Source organism: Squalius cephalus (genome assembly GCF_949319135.1).
Source record: "Squalius cephalus genome assembly, chromosome: 19".
Classification (NCBI taxonomy): domain Eukaryota; kingdom Metazoa; phylum Chordata; class Actinopteri; order Cypriniformes; family Leuciscidae; genus Squalius; species Squalius cephalus.
Genome location: NC_137140.1, coordinates 6038498 through 6060234, shown reverse-complemented (window position 1 = coordinate 6060234; position 21737 = coordinate 6038498). Strand labels below are relative to the sequence as shown.

At 37.6% G+C, this 21737-nt stretch overlaps 1 protein-coding gene across 2 annotated transcripts in view; it reads right to left on the bottom strand.

Moving 5' to 3' along the window:
• The window catches only part of ace (angiotensin I converting enzyme (peptidyl-dipeptidase A) 1), a 28576-nt gene extending 7398 nt beyond the window's left edge, over positions 1–21178 (bottom strand). The window contains exons 1-16 of one of the 2 annotated variants that reach the window (XM_079850926.1): positions 20765–21178; positions 12403–12573; positions 12224–12311; positions 10289–10432; positions 10002–10193; positions 8472–8569; positions 7696–7868; positions 4643–4866; positions 4417–4561; positions 3292–3390; positions 3064–3186; positions 2737–2948; positions 1651–1793; positions 1417–1575; positions 1085–1172; positions 186–329 (exon numbers count right to left, since the gene is read on the bottom strand). In XM_079850926.1, coding sequence (XP_079707052.1) covers positions 186–329; positions 1085–1172; positions 1417–1575; positions 1651–1793; positions 2737–2948; positions 3064–3186; positions 3292–3390; positions 4417–4561; positions 4643–4866; positions 7696–7868; positions 8472–8569; positions 10002–10193; positions 10289–10432; positions 12224–12311; positions 12403–12573; positions 20765–20974 — 2413 coding nt within the window. In that variant the 5' untranslated portion in view covers positions 20975–21178. The remainder of the gene's footprint in view (positions 1–185; positions 330–1084; positions 1173–1416; positions 1576–1650; positions 1794–2736; positions 2949–3063; positions 3187–3291; positions 3391–4416; positions 4562–4642; positions 4867–7695; positions 7869–8471; positions 8570–10001; positions 10194–10288; positions 10433–12223; positions 12312–12402; positions 12574–20764) is intronic. The other variant, XM_079850927.1, reaches the window with a different exon arrangement.
• Positions 21179–21737: the final 559 nt, after the last annotated feature.

Here is a 21737-nt window from a genome sequence, read left to right as displayed (position 1 = left end):
ATTCTTATGGTGAGTCAGTCAGTGTGTGTTGCCTGCCACTTGGAAAAAGTTTGTACTCTTTCAAAATGTAGCCTGAAAACCAAATCTTCCCTTCATCAATCTTCCTCAAATTAAATATCTTTCTCCAGCTGTCCTGTGTTGCAAGAGATCTTCATAAAAGATGTGCTTTATTTTCAGTCATTTACCATTGCTCTCTGCAGCTAAGTTGGCAAGCTCCACGTATCTCTTGTAGCTGTTGCGGAGCTCTCTGCCCGAGGCATTACGCCAACCCTGCCAGGCGAACAGCAGCTCATCATAATCCCTGGACTCTGCCATGATCTTATTCAGATCTGAAAAACAAAACACAAACACATCAAAAACGGCGCATAAGGGGGGTTGGAGTAATCAATTTGGCATGCTGTGATTTGAAAAACAGACTCTATAAGTACTTTCATTGTTCACTGTTTCAATATGAACAGTTTGCAGTTAGTATAACTAACAAAAACACAGTGGGTTTTTAGAGAGCATGTATATAACTTCTAAAACATCAAATAAAATCTTTTAGTAACTTGGCGTTATGAGCTGAATTCCACACATTGCTTTGAAATACATGATCAGTTGTATTTCTCTCTGTTTTTCTTCTCACCAAGGTTGCATTTATTTGGTCAAACACAAGTAAAAACAGGAATATTGTATAATATTTTTACAATTTAAAATAACTTTTTTTTTTCTATTTTAATGTAATATAAAATGTAATTTATTCCTTTGTTGCAAAGCTGAATTTTCAGCATCATTACTCCTGTCTTCAGTGTCACACGATCCTTCAGAAATCATTCTAACATGCTGATTTGCTAAAAAATGTTGCTTAATATTTTTGTGGAAACTGTTACAAAAATTGTTTTCAGAATTCTTTGATGAATAGAATGTTCAAAAACAGCCTTTATATGAATTTTAAATCTTTTGTAAGACTATAAATGTCTTTACTGTCACTTTTGATCAGTGTAATGCATCCTTGCTAAATAAAAATATTAATGTCTTTAAAAAAAAAGAAGGTCTGACCCCAAACTTTAAAACGGTATGGCAAAACTAGTAAAAGTTAACTCACCTGGATCCAAAGACAGACAATCTGATTCATCCTTGCAGACTGTCGCTACACTGTACAGGGTCTCCATGGACGCTAGCAAATTATTGTACTATGAACATGAAAAATATGAGGTCATATTTTAGTCTTCCAAAAAACACAAGTTCAGCTCTATCAACAGCAACTTTGACCTGCTATCAATTACCACAGACACATTATAGACTTCAGTTTGTAAAATCCATTAAAAAACACATTTACAGTATTGCACTTACAGTGGGGTAAGACATTCGGCATGGGTTCAATGGTAAAAATGTATGGTTGCAAAGCAATGAAGAAATTTCTCTGTCTCTCTGTACCTCCTTGAGCTGTTCTTCAGGAAGTATAGCTCTCTCAAGGTCACTCAGTTTCATCAGGGTTCTCTTCACCGACTCATCCTGGAAGTCACTGGTGTCGTACTTATGGGCCTCTTCTCCATAGATCTTTGTGTGATTGGCCATCTCCAAGTTTTTTTGCAGCTAAAGCCAAAAAAACAGCAGCATGAGACTCTGAGAATGAATGTTGTTGTAGTACCAGAGCAGTCTGGGCCTCACCATGATCTGCTTGTTGGCTTCAGTGATGTCAGTGTTGTAGGTCCAGGAGGCCTCAGTATAAGCGTTCCAGACCTCCTCGGCTGTGCTGTTGTATTCCTCCAAGAACTTTTTGGCCTGCATCTCATCTGTTATTTTACCTGTGGCTTTTAAGGAAAAACATGAGGATGAGTTTTGCTCATTTTCTGAGGAGGCTTTATAGGCCTAAAATATCAATAAAATGCCAAGTCGCAGCAATGATTTAAAAAGTAGCCTAATTCTGTGGGGAAACCATGGAATTGGCAAGTCTGCAGCTAAGAGACACAACGTTTCCCCTTTCTGTAGGCCAGGGGGCATGCATGACTAAACGTGTTATTTGTAATGCGTTATATTCTTTTTTATTTCTCACATGGCTCTCTGAAAAGCTTGAGATCAGTTATTTCCCAATAGCAATGCTGTGTAATGAGCGCTCATCTGGGTATTTGAGGCGCCGCTTCTTTTTATGTCTCTCGTACCACAACGTGGACACGCTCTCTCTCGTTTCACTAAAACGCAGCAGATGACCTCTAGGGCCTCAAGTTATTGACTGTATTTACTGTTAAATTAAATCAGAGGACTTCAGTAGGCCTAGTAAGGATACAAGAATATTGTTTGTCTTGTTTTCTAGAACTATTGTTTTGTACACTGTAGCCAATAAACAGGTACGATTTTCTTCTAAATATTAATATTTCACATTCCCATCATTATTTATGTGGTGAAGCTGTGTAATCAAAATATTGATACTGAATATTGCAGCATTTATAATAAATGATTTATCTATGCAAATTCATGTGCTTTATAATCTTTAATCCTAATAATTTCCCCTCCCTCTTGCAGCAACATCTCTTCTCTTCTCTGATCGTGTTTATTGGAGCGAGGACGGGGCAACCTGTCACTCAAATGAGATTAGCCAATAGCAAACCACAACCATCCAATCAATTCCAGACTGATAAAATCAAGTCCCACCCTACATTTTTTCTTGTTCGAGAAGCCGTTTCACTCAGATATACGTCACAATAGGGAAGAAAAGATAGACTTTAATAAAGATAGTCTGCACATGGTCTTACTTACCAATGTCTTCAGGGTAGCCTTCTGGTACTGGTGGCACCCAATTAAAATCAGGCCAGCCCAGCGTCTCTTTGGTTTTGTTGTTCTGTTCCTGTAGCCAGGTAGTAACTGGCTCAAAATAGCTCATCAGGGAGCTGGCGTTCATTTTGTTAGTGCCCAGAGCCTCTTGAAGCACCTCTGGCCAAGGCTTTGAAGAGCCCGCCTTTAAGACTTTCCTTCCAAAAACAATACAATAACACTCAGTCCCGATGTACAGACTTTCCATTCATTGCGATGATACAGTGTTTTCATTCAAACCACCATCAGTCGATCTGTATAGTCAATACTTACTGTAAAACAGCTCCAGCCGCTTCCGACCTGTAAATATCACATTTGTGCAGAGCTCCAGTATGTCCAGCCTCTTGACATAGTTTCTCATGGAACTGGAACTGAAGAATGAAGCTCACAAAGTATCTACAAGATTAAATGAAAAAAAAATTGTTAGCCTATCTTCTCTGTGTAAATCAGAGTTTTGATTATTGATTATTTATCACGGGAAGCTCATGATAAGAACCCAACCTGATGTACGGTGTGTTTCCAGGAATGTGATATTTTGCTCCAGCATCAAAATGTTCCTCTGTACGTCTGGTTGGTGGACAGATGCCTTGGTATTTTGTCCTAATAAAAGAAATAAAATATCAATCAATTCAAGAGAGTACTGATGATTGCCTTTTTTTTTTTTTTTTAACACTGTTCAAAGGTTTGGGGTTGGTAATATTTTTTATGTTTTTGAAAGTCTCTTATGCTAATGCATTTATCTGATCAAAAAATACAATAAAAACAGTAATATTGTGAAATATTATTTCAATTTAAAATAACTGTTTTCATTTTGAATATATGTTAAAATTTAATTGATGTCAAAACTGAATTTTCAGCATTATTACTCCAGTCTTCAGTGTCACATGATCCTTCAGAAATCATTCTAATATGCTGATTTGCTGCTCAAGAAATGCTGAAAACAGTTTAATATTTTTGTAGAAACCATGATACATTTTTCAGGATAATCTGATGAATAGAAACTTCAAAAGAACAGCATTTATTTAAATCTTTTGGAGCATTACAATTGTCTTTACAGACACTTTTGATCAATTCAATGCGTTCTTGCTGAATAAAAGTATTAATTTCTTTCTTTTTTCTTTTGACCCCAAACTTTTGAATGGTAGTGTATGTAGAGAAGTAAGCAAAAGTATGTTTTTGACATTTAAACAATTGTGCACCATTTATTTCAAATCATAAATTGATTCGACATTACAATAAAAGTTGTTGATTAGTTTTGGTGTCTCATAAACAAAAGAATAATAATACAGACATCAGTTCAGGAGGGTTACTATGGACCCCTAAAGGGACATGGAAGTGGAAAAAAAATATGAGATGGCAGGAAAATAAACATTGCATTCACTCAGGGGAAAATATTTTGCGATTGAACAAAAAGTTTCTCGGGGGAACACAAAGTATCTTGAGGGAACGCAAAAAAATTGCAAGAGAATGCAAAAGCATTAACATCATTTTTCCTCCCATCTCATATTTTTTTCCCTCTCACCATGTCCCCCTACTTATCAATATGATCATGAACTATTCATGAGATAACAGCACAAATTATCGATTGCTGACCACAACGATCCATTATGAGACACTGGTTTTTACCTGAGGTACCACCAATCTGCATTGTAACGTTCAACTGGTGTTTGTCCACTAAACACACCCCAGCGCCACTGATCAATAAGGTATCCAAAAGGAAGGAAGGCGATCTTTTCCAAAGCCATTTTCAGCAGGTAGTTGATGTCACTCTCTATGGAATTTCAAATACTTCATCAGTTTATCAGAGATTTACACTATACTGCAAGTATCATTTTGAACATCTTTCGCTTACCAGCATCATCGGTCAGTTGTTCCAGAAGGCCAATGGTGTGCAGATGTTTAGGTGTGGACACAGAAAGAGACAGCACATCCCCTACGGCCTCATGGAAGCCAGGATTGGCTCCTCCCCTGAAGCTGACCGGCTGGTCTTTATATTGGAGGTAATATTCCACGTGGCCCATCTCATGATGCACGGTGAAAAGCTGCTCCATAGTCACAGTAGTGCACTGTTTGATTCTAAACAGAATCCAACACAAACATTTAGCTGTTTATTACTCAATAATATCTTTGATGGTGATGTTTTGTTTTTATATTAATCCTGGCTGATATTTTGAAATGAAACAATCCATTTGTAGGTTGCTTTCCCTGAAAAGCTATTAAAATGTTCTGTTTATTTGATCATTCAAACACTCCTCCCATCTTGCCTATTGTTCGGCAAGAACTCGTACCCCAAACTCACTCTCTCAATTGTTTGAGGCAATGTTGTTATGTCAAGCCCAGTAAAGCTAATCAAACAAACATACTGTAATTCTGTTTTGGTGCTGCAAAAATATTGTCTGTTTCCCAAACTCATGACAATGGTTTCCAATCAGAAACAGCAGTGCTGATTCCACTATTGTCATGAGTTTGGGAAACAGACAATATTATTCTTTCAAAAGTCTCACACTCACTATTAGTGTTCAAAACTTTTTAATGTAATGGAAATTTCCAACTAATTGTTATTTCCACCTTACATTTATGCATTTATGCTTATAACCAAAGTGACCAAAAAAGTAATTTGTCAAAAGAGCCAACAATATTCATAATATACTGTATTATATACCATATCTCAAATGATGTAGTGTTTTTTAAACCATGGTGGAAATTAATACAATTAGGAATACCATTAACAATTCTTGATAAATGTTAAAAGTTAATGTATTAACTAACATTAAATATTAATGTGCAATACATTCCTCACAGTATTTATTAATCTTTGTTAATGCTAAAAACACAACGGTTCATTGTTAGTTCATTTTTGCTTATATTTTAACAATGTATTAGTAAATGTTGAAATTATTATTAACTAAGATTATTAAATGCTTTAGAAATATTTTTCATTGTTATTTCAGTCATGACAACTCTCGGAAGAGAATTAAACAGCATTTTATTGATAAGAATGGAATGTGCATAGGCTTTGTCTTGGCGGACTAGATCTGATACGCTGCTGCTGAGGAAAGACTACTGCCGAAACATGCACATGAATACAGGGAATAGGATACGAGCCGCGCAAGGAAAGTAGAGAGAACTCCCAAGCAGATCTAGGCAGGTGGTGCTAGGGAAGGTGCAGGGCTAGGAAAAGTGTTCTCGTCGCTTCGTAACATTAAGGTTGAACCACTGTAGTCAGATGGACTATTTTAACAATGTCTTTAAAATGTCAGAAAGCTCTAGGATTTCAGCAAAAATATCTTAAAGGGTTAGTTCACCCAAAAATGAAAATTCTGTCAGTAATTACTCACCCTCATGTTGTTCCAACCATGTAAGTCTTTCGTTCATCTTCGGAACACAAATTAAGATATTTTTGATGAAATCTGACGGCTGCATCACTTCTCCATAGGCTTTCAGAGGGACCGAAACTCGCCGGCCCAGAAAAGTTATTAAAAACATTGTTAAAATAGTCCAAGTGACTACAGTGGCTCTACATTACGTTTATCATGCGACGACAATACTTTTTGTGCGGAAAAACCAAAAAAATAACGACTTTATCCAACTATTAGTGTACTTCAATGTGGGCCTCTGGCGAGAGTTCACGGGAGCGCCGCGACGCATGCGCGAGAACTGAGATTACGGCGTTCTTCTTCTTCTTCTTCGTTCTACAGCGTGCGTCTTCCTCTGCTTATAAACAGACTGTTTTGCGCTTCCGGCAATGTCGGGACGTCAACTTGTACATAGATATCATATTATTATATGATATCTATGATCTTGTACAGTAAATGGCGGTAATACTCCTAAGGAGTGAGCAGCCAGTAACAATAGAAGAAGAACGCCGTAATCTCAGTTCTCGCGCATGCGTCGCGGCGCTCCCGTGAACTCTCGCCAGAGGCCCACATTGAAGTACACTAATAGTTGGATAAAGTCGTTATTTTTGTTGTTTTTCCGCACAAAAAGTATTGTCGTCGCATGATAAGCGTAATGTAGAGCCACTGTAGTCACTTGGACTATTTTAACAATGTTTTTAATAACTTTTCTGGGCCGGCGAGTTTCGGTCCCTCTGAAAGCCTATGGAGGAGTGATGCAGCCGTCAGATTTCATCAAAAATATCTTAATTTGTGTTCCGAAGATGAACGAAAGACTTACATGGTTGGAACAACATGAGGGTGAGTAATTACTGACAGAATTTTCATTTTTGGGTGAACTTACCCTTTAATTTGTGCTCTGAAGATGAATGAAGGTCTTACGGGTTTAGAACAACATGAGGGTGAGTAATTAAAGACAGGATTTTCATTTTGGGTGAGCTATCCCTTTAAGCATTTACACTATGAAAGCAATCCAGTTGAATGTGTTTTCAACTCTTGAAGTGGTCGAAAGTGGACAGTTTAGACCCCATTTACACCATTTAGCCTCATCCACTTGTGATCCGATTGACCAAAACGCATCTTTATTTCAGGTGTAAACAGCGCCTCTGATGAATGATGTCATTAGCAAATGCAAAACATGACACTACAACCAAGTTATTTTCTAACAATAAATATTGGAATTGTTTATTTCACTCTTTGCTCAGGATATCATAGTTTTAAACATGTAATAATTTTTATCTTTCAAGACTGAAAGTCTGGGTCTGGGAGTAAAAAAATTCTCTAAAGGCATTTAAAAAGTTGCAAAAATAATTAATGAGGATATAGGAACGTTTGAAAGACTGTTTTAATGTAATCAGCCCATGGGACATGAAAGTGCCAAATGTGAAGCTACACCCAAATGTGAGGATAGTAGCCTCAGTAAATACACAAGCATCAGAAACCCTATCTAAAACACAGTCTTCCACTGAGCTACAATATGAACCACTTTCCTGTGATACGATTCATGTACCTGAAGTCTTTGCGGTTGTAAAAGTCCCACGCAGAGGCATGGCAAACCACCTCCCTTCCATCAGTTGGTTTCTCAAGCATGGCCCGGTCCCAAAACTCAGGAGGCATTTCGATCAAACCCAGAGAGGTGAAGAACTCCTCAGCCACCCGGAACATGTGAGTGGCATTATAACCCTATGGGTAAAAATTTAAAGGGGTCATCGGATGCCCATTTTCCACAAGTTGGTATGATTCTTTAGGGTCTTCATGTAAAGTTTGTAACATACTTTGGTTAAAAATCCTCAATGGTTGTGTAAAACAACACCCTTTTTACCTCCTCAAAAACAGCTCTGTTCACAGCGATCCGTTTCGGTGCATGTCTCTTTAAATGATAATGCGCAACTGCTCACCCCACCCCTCTCTTCCGTGGGGCGTGTCGACACAAAACACGTAAAGAGCTGCCTTGGCGGACAGTTTACAAATGGCTGAGGCCGGAGATATGCTAATACGGGACAGTCTGTCAGTGGTCGTGGGCGGAGCAAGAGCAATATGACATCGGATTGCTCAGAAAATCCAAACGGCTTGATTATTGAGAGTGTTTAGGCTTTTTGAGGATAAAAAAAAGGAGGGAATGGATTTTTTTCATTGGATGGTGGTACACTGCAAAGACACATTTATATGCAACCACCATATAAAAGTGAATTTTGCATCCGATGACCCCTTTAACACTCTCTGGAGGGCTCAGGTATTCTCTATGATCTATTATCTAGTCATTGAGATATAGCTCTGTTAGCTTACTTTAGCAGTCATGGTGTTTGTCACATCTACATTGGGTTTGTCAGGAAAAGGGACCATCATGTTGTAGACGTTGTTCCACGTTTGTGACCACATGTTGCCTAACAGAAACCAAACACAATGAGAACATCACCTTGAGTCTCTTAAACACTTACTGTTGTAAATGATGAAAAATATGTTTTACATGTAATTATTAGGCTTGGTTTCACAGACAGGGTTTAGATTAAGCTAGGATTAGGCCTTAGTTAAATTAGGACATTTAAGTACCTTTTATAAATGTGCCTTAGATAAAAAACATTACACTTACACTAGATGAGTAAATGCCATAAGATATTATATCTTATGACATTTTACTACTTCAGCAAATGCATCTTGATTTAAGAATTTTTAGATATTTGGACTGAAAACAACACATCCATAGTGTACATCCAATTCACACTTAAAGGGACAATGTGTAGCTTTTTAGGTATTTTATTATCTAAAAGCAATATTTTTAATCATAAATATGTCCTAAATGGTGTACAAATACCTATGCCAATGATCTGACTTATCCTCGTAAACGAAGAATTTATTATCTTTATATACATGGGACGGGTAGGTCCACGGAGGCTTCCATGTAGTTCCGCCATCTTGAAAAACTATAATAGCAGAGAGGGACAAAAAGTACTAGGCCAACGCGTTTCCACAACGCGTTTTCGTTCAGAGCCAGTGTCACGTGACTGAAGCCAGCAGAAGCGGAGAAGCAGAGCAGTGAGAGGCGCTTGTCACTGCCCCGGCAAGTTTAAAAGGCTGCACTGCACGGTTATTTATAATGGAGGACCATACATATGCTGAGTCACAGGATAAGGAGTCCTCGTCGTCGAAAAAGTCCAAAATAGACCGTAAATGGAAACGTGATCGGAGATTACAAAAAACAAGGGTTAATGTCGGGATAGCTAATGCAGGAGAAAGCTTTCAAAAGAGACGCTGAAGTTGCCTGCTTTCTTCTCGACAGGTAAGTCATTGTTACTGTCTTAATTACAAGCTTTTCATTGCTTGGTTATGAACTTTATTAGTTTATAGACAGTATAACATTTATAGTTAAAAGTTAAACAGGCTCTTTGATGAATAGCAGCTATTGAGTAAAGTAGAGAAGGTCCTAAAAACAAGGTTGTAAGTTTTGTTTGTTCAAAACTAACATTCGTTTGTTCGTTGTGTCAAGTTGCAGTTTGTTTGAAATAACAAACCAGTTCACCCGAAGGAAAACTCGATGAAGTGCTATTAGAAGCTTAGCTTTTTGGTACATAACGGCTACCGTAGATGCAACACGCATTTTAAAAAGCGAGGCGCTGTAGAGCACTATTCGTTTGAATGCAAAATACAATTTCACCACTAGATGGGAGAAAATCCTACTTAATGTCCCTTTAAGTATATTTTTTTAAAGTATAATATTTCTGTAATAAGTCCTTTAAAAAAAGTATGCTAAAGTTTACTTGTTTTTCACAAGGGCTAGTCTTCAAAAATGTGTATTTTTCTCAGTTTAATCGAACTCACCCAGGAGGTGTGCAGGGATGGGACCCTTGAGGTTGATGTATTTAGGACCGTAGTAGTCGTAGAGCTTTCGGCGGACAAAGGCGTGCAGGTTTTGGTAGAGAGGTTCCAGCTGTTTAAACAGATTCTCTAGGTCTTGCTTGAAGTCTGGAGATTCGTACCAGGAACGCCAGTAGTCTCCTGTATCTTCAAAGCCTGAGAAGATCAGATAAAAAAGAACATGGGTGTTAGATCTTACTTTCTTTATCTTTCTCCCCCCCTCAGTTCATCCAAAAGAATGACTCGCTTACCATCCATCCGAGATGCCTTGTTGCTGAGCTCCACAAACTCTGGATAGAGGGATCTAAGTGGAACCCCTGAGGAGTTGTGCCAGCCTTCCCAGGCATACAGAAGCCTTTTATAGCTTCTTGACGTAGCCATGATTTCTGTGAGCTCTAAAAGACACATAAATAGCATAAATGCATAATAATTAATGCTAACTGAACAGTAAAACAGTTTCTGAGTCTTGCAAATGAGCCCCAGAAGAAAAAAAGGACGTTTGTTTACAACAGTGTTCCCGGATATTTGCGGCTCACAGAAGCTAAATCAGTGCCGTCTCTCAGGAAAACGCCTTGAACGGAAGCATTTAGGAGCCAATGATACAAAACATGTTGACTAAAGCTTAGGATCTTATAGCAGGATCAATTAAGTGGCAAGAGTTGATGGACATCAGCTAGGCTAGATAGTGTTGTGTGTTCATACTGAGTCAGATTTACTTGTTTGTGGCTTTTTTGGTGTAAGTGCATTTGGAGATGGGAAACAGCACACATCCGTTGCACTTATATGCATGCATGGTCACATGAATGAAACCCTGTTAGTTGAAACTTTATCAAAGAAACAATTAACAGATATTTTTTTGGTTTTGAATATTTATCATTGGTTTATAATATTTATATAAATAAACTTGCCTTGCCTTATAATAGTGTTGCATGTGATATGGATGTAATGGTGCACTCTTCAGATAAATGCCTTTTAGGTGAGGCTAAATAATTCAAATGCAACATTTTGTTCATTAGCCAAAAAACATAAACCTAACACTGCTAATGTTAACTTTAAACATTTTGTAAAGTTAAATGTTGAGAATAATGCAAGTGGTGGGGATTTTTCAGCGATTCTTTCTGCAGGTTGCATCTTTATACCGGTAGGTGTGTGTCACGTTTTGTTTTGGTTCACGGTTATGTTTCATGTCTTTTATTTTGAAATTCTCAGTCACGGTTTCTGATTTCTTGTCATGTGACTTCCTTACCCTCATGTGATCATGTCTTGTGCTTCTCTTGCCTTATGTGTCATGTTATGATTGGTTGATTATCTTTATTGTTGATTGTGTTTCTTGTTGGTCATTAGTCTTGTTGTATAAATAGTCCTCATGTTTCCATTGTATCTTGTATGAACATGTATGAAGAACAGCTTACAATGAAGTCACTTTCAATCCAAGCAACTTTCTTGTTGGTCAATGGCCATTGCCAAATATGCATGAGAAAATATTTTACCCTCATGCGAAATTCATCCTCTGTGCATTCCCCAATGAAATTATATATTTTTATTTTTATTTTGGGGCTTTTTTTGCCTTTATTAGATACAGTAGGAGGACAGACTGGAAAAAATGGGAGATGAGACAGGGGAATTGGATCGGGAAAGGACCTCGAGCCAGGACTCGAACTCGGGTCGCCCGAAGTGCACCATATGTCGAAGCACTTGCCCATGTGACTATGGCTCTGACCAAAACAAAAAATCTTTCAGAAACAAATAGCTATCTTTATGTGTGAGTCATTGAATCATTCACTACTGTGTGTTGCTTATTTGTTGGCTGAGCAAAAATAAATAAGTAACTTATAAGCAATATCACACTTCCAATCGGCTGTTTAGGCTGAATAGCAACTTTAATTATAAATATTACATTTTAAAGCTGCAAAATTGTCCCTTGTCTAGCATTTTAACAATGTTCTCCATTTAAAAGCTAATCTGTCTGCAAATGTGTCATTGCCACTTTTGTATACTGGATTGTGATTAGTGTTCTTTGTTTCATCTCTTGTAACCATCTTTAGCTTGATTCTCACGCTCATCTAAAACATAATTCTTTGGCTGCATTGCAAGCACTTGTATGTCCTTTTGAGTATACATGAATTTTCACCTTCACTTTGACCCTTACTGACACACATCAACAAAGTGTTGGGAGTGTTTCTCACCAGGCTCCAAAGACCAGCATTCCTCTGGAGTGAGACACACCTTTGCAGTTGAGTAGATGCTATCCATCTGGCTCAGAATGGTATTGTACTGGGAAAACAAAGAGAGCGATCAAAACACAATCTTGATGGATCATCAGGAGCTCTTTCCTCCACAGCTTCAGTGGTGTATGACAACTCACCCTCTCTCTCTCTGCGGTTGGGAGATTGGCCGGTCCCAGAACATTGATATCTTTGATGATTTTCTTCAGGTCTGGATTAGTGAAGGTATCCATGAGAGAATCAGAGAATGTAGCCTTTGCTTTTTGACCCCATGCCTCTGTGAATGCCTGTTCCTCCAAAGATGCAGCCACCTGGAGGAACAAGTGAAGAGAGTCAGAATATTCATGCAAAATGGGTCCAATCATTATTAATGAGACAGACTCTTATTGAAAATCTGAAAAAAATCTATTATTTTTCACAGAAATATAATGAATATTTCTCATTTAAAGTCAATTAAAGTATTCATGATTTAATGAAATTTAATGAAATGAAAACTGATCATGTTAATTTTATTTTCACACATATTAGCCTACAAAATGTCCCCACAAAGATGGCAATTTCTGAAATCTATGGAGCCCTAAAGGGACAGAATAATAAGAATAATAAGATGGGAGGAAAGATTATTTGGCAATGCTTTTACATTCCCTCTCAAATGTTTTGCATTCCCCCGAGAAACTTTGCATTCACTCGCAAAGAACAAAAGTTTTTGCTAGGGAACGCAAAGGTTTTGCGAGCAAACTCAAAGGTTTTGCGAGCAAACTCAAAGGTTTTGCGAGCAAACTCAAAGGTTTTGCGAGCGAACTCAAAGGTTTTGTGAGCAAACTCAAAGGTTTGGCTAGCGAACACAAAGTTTCTCGGGAGAACGCAAAACAATTGCGAGAGAACACAAAAACATTGACTTATTGATTATTTTTCCTCCCATCTAATTTTTTCTCCCACCACCATGTCCCCTTAGGGGCTCCGTAAAAATCTTTGTCCTTGGGCCCATGAGGAAAATAGCTTGTAAATCATACTAAGTGATGTTTTTTGAAAATGTAAAACTGCAAAAGGTTTAGGATTAGGGGATAGAATACACACTTTGCACAGTATAAAAATCATTATGTCTATGGAATGGCCCCATAAAACATGAAGTGAAGGATTTTTCAGACTGCTTCAAACCATTAAGTTGTTCGGGAATCTAAATACACTAGCCGCACTGTTTGTTAAAGGTGAACTAAGTAACTTTTTTACCTTAACTGAACAGCTTCGGAGTCATTGGAATGGTTATATTACTTATTTCGGGTTGAATGGTGGTCGTTTCGCACCCCCCTGGTGCCCGAGAGCGGAAAATACGCACTTGCAACTTTGAGCCGGCGGGCCGCCGGCCGCCGCGTCAGGAAGTATCGCGTGATATCAGGTCTCGCGATGTAAACAATTGCTTTACGGCCAAAAGAAATCTGCTAAAATGCTGTCATTATTGCGCTCCCTCACGCTGTCCGAACCCGAATGAAGAAAACGTTTTAAAGAATGTCCCATCTGCTTTGATGTCGTTGATCTATAGCCTCTGGTGTCTGAGAATCACCAACGAGTTTTGACAACAGTGTTGTCAACAAATATCTATTCCGAAGCTGTGGGGGGAGCTCTAGAGAGAAACCTGCGAGCAAAAAACAAGAATACAGCGAAGAAATCCCAAAGCTACTGAGTGCTGCTTTAAATAGAATTTAAAAATGTTCACCCCCTCTCCTCCAATGAACCAACCAGGTCTGTTCTGGTATGTAACCCCCACTTTTAAAGATAATCAATCCTGATAGATAAAATCAAGTAAGAAAATCAAGAAAGACAGATTACAGAGCGAATGCAATTTGTTGATTCATTTTGTATATTTCATAAAATAATAGAATGTGCACTAAAGTACAGTAACATGGTATGCTTTTGTGGGAGAAATGTGTCATATTCCCATATCTCATTCCATCCCCAAGATTTTCTGTTCTCTCAGTGCAATCTCTCTTAATAATCATTTCTGGCTCTTGCTCAATACTTGAGTTACTTTCTGTCTTGTTATGGTTTCAATAAGAGCTTGGATTGCTTTTTGCAGCCACAAGGGATAGAAATGGGGTGGCTGAGTTAGCACCATCCATCAATTTATCCTTTGAGTCCTGACAGGAACTCATTTCTTCTTGTGGAAGCACCTGAAACAATTCAGGCTGAGGTATAAAGCACCTGCTAGCTCATATGTCATAAAACAGTTGTGTGTCTGTTGTGGTCATGTTAGACATCACTGAGCTGAGAAGGTGGTTATCTTGTCAGGGATGATGACTTCTCCAACTCTGTGTATTTTAAGATACTGTGGGGTGAGGATACAGGGGTGAAGCTGGATGTTTGTCCAAGCGTTGAGCTTCCTAACAGGATTTCAAAGCTTCATGATTTACATGTTACTAAAAGGGATAGTTCACCCAGAATGTTCTTCTAAACTATGCACTGCTTTCTTCTGCAGAACACAAAATAAGATATTTTGAAGAATGTTGTTATCCAAACGGTTTTATTGACAACTATTGACAACTACTGTATAGACCAAAGATTAGTGGAGTTACTGAAGTTCATTACAAATAGACTTTCCATGAATCATGACTAATAAACAAACATGTATTCAGAGTGTACAGTCTATTCAAAAATAATGTTTCATGAGTTGTGAATGTGATTTTGCATCCAAACTGAATGTGGTGCGTTAAAAAAAAAGAGTGTACTACAAAATTAAACAGCTGAATTGTCCTCATGAGCTAGCGTGCAAAAACAAGCATAACAGAGTAGGTTAGTCGATTCACATACAAATGATTCAAATGACTCACAAATTACCGGTTTGAAAGAGTCTAATCAATCCACTGAATGAACTCAGTTATGAATCAAAATCTGATTCAGTTCCTGAACTGTGAGTTATCATTTCTTTTAGTGATGTCTGTGTGCTTAAGTAGTGAAATTTAAAGTAACGTGTATAGACTAGTTAAAACACTCTTACCATTAGTGCAATATACATGAACTAAATAACATCAGTGCAACATCCCTGCAATATGCATATAAGTGCTAATAAAAACAGTGATACAAAACTTTTAAATAAAATATAATCAGATCACAAAGTTTCACCAGAAACTTTTTACCTGCAAAAAAAATAAAAAATCTGTACATATATGCATCGTGTTATTGTATCTTATTCTTTTGCTGTAGATCATAAGCCATTTTCCATTGCATGCCAAAAAAGATTTTATAGCAGTGAAAAATTCCGATATTTTTTTATTGTATATATGTAACGGAGGTCAGCTAAGTAGTCGCTGTGCAAGTAAACCTCACTCCCCTGATCTCAAGAGGAGCTCCAGCGACTGACGCTAGAGACTGTGGTCTTTAGCCTCCCACACTGGAGATGTGAATTCGAGGCCCACAAAGAGCGGGTTACATATTATGGTAACTTAACAAACTAACATGATTTCATCTCGCATTTTTTCTTTTTTTAATGTCAAAATTCCTAACATTTTTAGTGTACATTCTTCCATGGTTTATTGTTTCCTGGTCTTGGGTGCGTCATGCTTTTTTGAAGTTTTACCGTGTCCCACTGTGGACCGTCTGACCCCAGCATCCCTTCTCTGTTATGATAACCGCAGGGCGCATTGGCCCTGTCACAGCGAGCGCACTCATTAGTTCATGGGGTGATGCCTTTGTTGACCCGAGTGGAGATGAGCTCCCTTCCACAGTTTATTTTCCTCCATCACTGATTAGCAAGCTGGTGACATGTATATTTATCTCTATTATCTCCTATCCTTCACTTGCTTGTTCACACTCCGTTTTCCTCAGAGATAAAGACTGCTAGCTTCTTGTTTTTCCACCTCTTCTTCCAAGGTCCCATTTGTTCTGTCATGTTTATGCAAGAAAGTGATGATAAGTCGTAATAGGGTGCAAGGTTCAAGGCTTGACATAGAAAAGTAAAATATTAACTTGTGACTGACACCATCAAAAGGGTGACAAGCTTTAGAGCTCAGTCATGTGCACTTGGCTCTGAATCATCCATGCAAACCTCCCTAAACACTCTCTCTTGTCGGCAGATGTTTGATGGGTATGGAATGTGAGTTTTCAGAGCAGATTGTACGTATTTTCCACCCCATTCTGTCCTTGAAGGAACCAAACAGTTGTTAAAGATGCCTGTGTGTGTGTGCTTTATAGAGGCTAATTTAAAGAGTCTGTTTGATCTGATGCACTGACTGGCCTCACTCAATACAGAAATGAAATGATGGGCTATACACATGGCCACTTTGCCACAGATGTGAAAGCGAGTGCTTCCATACCACAATGCACAATGGGAGTGGCATGGCAGGAAAGCGGATTTGTGGAATTCGCCGCATGTATAATGCAGACTAAAGGGACGCATTTACATAAACAATTTTAGATATTGAAACAAATGTTGAAATAGATATTTGGCATTAAATGTGGTTCTACAGCTGCACAATTTAAATAATAATAAAAACAGTGGCTTTATAAATATTACTACCATAATAAAATCTCTGAATATCACTTAAGTGATTAAATGGGGATAGATTACCAAAATAAATGTCTAAAAATACAACAGTTAATTTATTGCACAAAAAGTAATTAGTATTTACCTAACCAATGATATTTTTAAGATATATTTAAGATTTTTGTTAAACTTCAATCAACGTATTTGAGAATGGAGAAATTATACTGATCAGTTTCAAGAACTACAATTATTACTCATTTTATAAACACAATTAACAATCACATGCAAAGGGAGGGAAATGCTTTTCCCAGCATGATTTTATACAGACTATAAGGAGCGTAATTGTTCACATTAAAATAATTTTCTGTGTTTTTGCACACGATTACTATTGGAGGAGATTATATCTTTAATGTTATTTTGCCATTTTTGGAATACCATTGTTCCTGTGGTTCGTTTGAGGACAGGCTAAGAGAAATAAATACTATATAAATATTAGCATGTTGCTTTATATTAACTCTTTCCCTGCCATTGACAGAATTTGCCGTCATTTATATGACGCAACACTTCCCTGCCATTGACGGAATTTGCCGTCATTTATATGACGCAACACTTCCCTGCCATTGACGGAATTTTCGGGCAATCCATGTTTTCACTGTTATACTTTGAGGGTGTTCTGAACTTCTGACGGAAAAATCAGATTTTGCTACCAACACTATATTTCCATTGTTTTAAGGGTAGGTTTCGTGTATACTATAGATGTTAATAAAGCCTCAAACCACATGAATATGATGCTGGAAGCACAAACTTATAAGGTAGCATTTTTCGCTATCGAATTGTGCTACCTACTGTTTCAATGGGAGCTAACAAAATCTGAGCGGGTAGCACAAATTGTCAGAACGGGCGCTATATAAATATATTTAAGTGTTGATAAAAAAAGAGAATGCATGCATTTTAGAATAAAAGCTAGAATAAAAAGTTTTTTTCTTTTAAAGCAGAGGCCCTGTTCTTTCTTTTCATATATTGCATGTTCAGTTATTGATACATCACAATATTATGGCGGCCATTAAAGTTTTGTAAAAAAAAAATAAAAAAAAAATAAAAAATGCTGGCGATTGCTGGCAACTTTAAAAAAACCTGCTGGTATATGGAAAGAGTTAAAAGTAAAAAATAAAAATAAGAAAATAAGGTGGAGAAACAAACCAATTACCATCATATACTATTCCTCTCCATGCCGATGTTTATGCATCCGTGTTAAATATTTTTAAAATGATCAACAGAAAAGCTCATTTGAAACATTTACGCACCTAAATCTGCAAAAAAGGTTTTATCACAATAATGTAATGCAGGAATTTCGACTCATATGCATTTTATTTGCTTAAAACTAATCTTAATCACGATCATCTTGTTTGCTTAACGTCTTGCACAGCATCACAGTTCATTAGGAGTCGGGGCTTTCCGCCAATTACGAATTTGGCTTTTCCAATTACGAAGTCCAAGTTCAAGTAGCATACTTTTGCACTTTGCAAGCTGTTTGGAAGTCTCAAATTCTAGCTTTCTCCCCTTTTTCCCATGCTTTATACTAAATCAACATCAGCATATGCTACATTAGCATAACCTCCACCGCTCATCTGTTGAACGCACACCACCAAGATGCCTATACGGTCACGATGAATGCGAAAACAAAAATCCCTACTCCAGCAACCATGACCGGGTGTCCTGTGACCGCGCTCTCTGTGGAATGAGTGCAACGGGTGTGTTGCTTTCATACAATGCTGCTTTATCTTCATACGCAGTCAGAGAGAGCCTCGCTCACAGCAACAACCTGGCCTGCCGCCTTCAATAGAGATGCCCGAAACGGAGGCTCTTTGATCAACTCGTTTGATGTGTCTGAAATAATAGACATCACACTAGGCATTGCTCAGGTTCTGCCCAGCTTTCTATCAACTTTTTTGCGGCCTTTTTTGTTGAGGTTTCGCTCAGATGTTGAGCAGCGAGTGCGGTGCCAGCATCCATTTGAAAAACTGTGAGCGAGTGTTGAGACAGCTGTGAAATAGTGTTGAGACAGCTGTCTGAAGGAGGCTTGTGTGTGTGTGTGTGTGTGGGAAGAGCAATGGTGACCACCTCGCCTCTGCATTGATCACACTGGCATTCATTGTTAGCTCACGTTTGCTCAGTTCCATTAAATAATCGTAACACTTTAACACTTTGGTAACACTTTATTTTAAGGTGACGTAATTACACATTACTACAAGTACTTACTATAGTAATAACAGTAAATTATGCATAATTACTACAAATAACTAACCCTAAGCCTAACAGTAGCTAGGTTACACTTTATTTTAAGGTGTCATTGTTACAGTGTAATTATACATTTAAGTACTGAGTAATATTAAGCAACTACATGTACTTACTATAGGGTTAGGGTAGGATTAGGGTTTGGTTGAGGGTTAGTTGCATGTAATTATGCATAATTTACTGTTATTACAGTATAATCCTAACCCTAACCCTATGTTGTTAAATAATATCACACTGTACTTAAATATATGATTACACTGTAACAATGACACCTTAAAATAAAGTGTAACCGTAAGACAATACATAACTGATATTACTCAGTACTTATTTGGAAACTTTTAATAATTAACATTATTCAAGTTTACTAAGTGCTTTAGAAGTATTTTTCAGTGTTAGTTTATATTAACGAATGTAGTAAACTAATGCTGACAAATGGAGCCTCTCTGTAAAGTGTTACCATTTTTATCGATATCACTGATATTTGATGTTTAATTAATTTTACATTATAAAAAAGTTGCTGCCTTATTTTTTAAGTACAATCAGCTTGGATGTTTGTCATTTCAACTTAAATTACATTAAACTGACTTAAAAATTGCTTAACTTGTTAAAGAAATGTAAAAACATGTTGTCATTACCTATTGATCATATCATTTTTTTTACATGGTAGATAACCTTGGCCATCATCTAACACTTGCTAAAATTTCAATTTAATAGCACTGACAATTTAAAAACACTGTTAAATATAATCTTAGACAAAACTCAAAATTAGTATCCGTTTTTCATACCGTATTGTAATGTTGTTAAATTCACTTGCAGCATTTACAGTTGATTTTTGTTTTTTCAAATCAACAATTTCTTGGTTATCGGCTATAACATTGTCCATAAAATAATTATTGGCTTTTCTGAATATCATAAATCAGAAATATGATCTGATAGCATAGCATTGCATAACATGAGTTGGACTTTTACACTATGCATCCCACAGGAAAGAAAATCCCAAATGGGGTTTTAGCTTTTCAATTGCTTCTCCTTGACAGCATTAATATTGAACAGAGAGCAAATGGAGACTTTTGTGTAAGTCTTCTCAGATTCTTCTTTTGAGAAAGAAAAAAAAAAACAGTTATTACCCATCTCTTAATAGAGTTTCTTTTGAAACTCAGTCTTGTGCTCAAACTCCAAACCAGAGATATCTCAACAACTCAAATGTTTCTCCTCAAATTCTCCAAAGCCCATGTTTTGAGCTATGCTAACCACCATCATTTTCATTCAACTCCATCCTCTTACTTCATTTCAACAATTATCTAATTTTAGTCTATTTTCTGAGACAAAGTTGCTCATTCCTAAGCTCTGAAAGAGCAGCAAAATGATGACACGTGGGAGTATTGTGATGATTAGTCATGTCATTTAACTCAACTGTTACACTTTTGCAGAATGTTACTAAGTAAACGCCCAATTCTTGGTCCTACCCTTTAGTGAAAGTTTACAAGAGTCCTATAAAACTATAAATCATAATATGAATAATAATTTTTTTTTATAACAGGCTGTCCAAAGAGCTGTTGAAATGGCTGATTCAACGGTCTCATGTGCAAAAAAAGGACTTCCAGCAGAGCCATACAACCTAAATTCATGGAAGTCAGTCTTGAATTAAATTACATCACGTTTGGCAGCTGTACCCTGTCAGACTATATAAGCAATGTTTCTGGATGTCTGTCAAACACATTGACTGTTACCTGCAGCTGGGAATTGTGTTCAGTCAGGTTTGTGTTGTAGTTCCAGCTGGCCTCTGTGCTGAAGTAAAAGACCTCCTCGGCGGTTGAGTTATAGTCGCTCACGAACCTCTCAGCCCCTTCTTCTGTCATAGAATAATCCCCCGGGATCCACTCGGGTTTCAGAGCTGTGCTCGTGCTGATGAGAGTCAGCAGCACCACTGCCCGGTGCATAATGGACTACAGCTGCGACGTGAGGAATGGGAAAAGTGCAGGAATCAAAGTTCCCGGAGGAGCCGTCTTCACACTCACTGCTGGATGCTCCCGTCAAGTGGGTGTTTTCTATCTCTGTCCTTCTCTCCCTCTTCCCCCTGTTAATCAGGCACAGAATAATCCCAGTCAGCTCTTTTAAGTGCCAGTTTAACCCAACCCACCCTCTCTCTTGGAGGATACGCACAGTTCCTCTTATTCTCTCTTTCTGTCCCTCCTACTTTCCCCTTTCCCCTTCCCCCTTCCTCCTCTCGCCCAGCCTCTCACTCTACCTGTCTCTTACAACTTCTACTGGACACTGATTGAAGGAAAAATCGTTTCTTAATATCTCAGTTGTTTCTCCAAGACAGCAATGAGATTCTCAGATCCTAGTGATTTTGCATGCTTTTCAGTAAACTTCTTAACAATATGTTGAGGTTTCCCAAGATCCCAAAGTCTGCATTCAAAATTCTTTATATGAACATTTCAACCAATAACAAATGATCATTCATTTTTTGGGTTTCCATCGTCAGCAATTATCTCATTCACATATGTCTGTTTTTTATTAAAGTGACATTTACTTTTATTGCATTTGCAAAAAAACAACAACAACGCGAAGGTGAATAAATGATGACAACAAAATTTCATGTTCACTGGAGAAAAATGAAGTGTGCTTAATGGAATGTGCACTTGTAGTATATATAGGGTCCAATTCTCACAGTAGACTAACTTTTAACTATGACTTTTA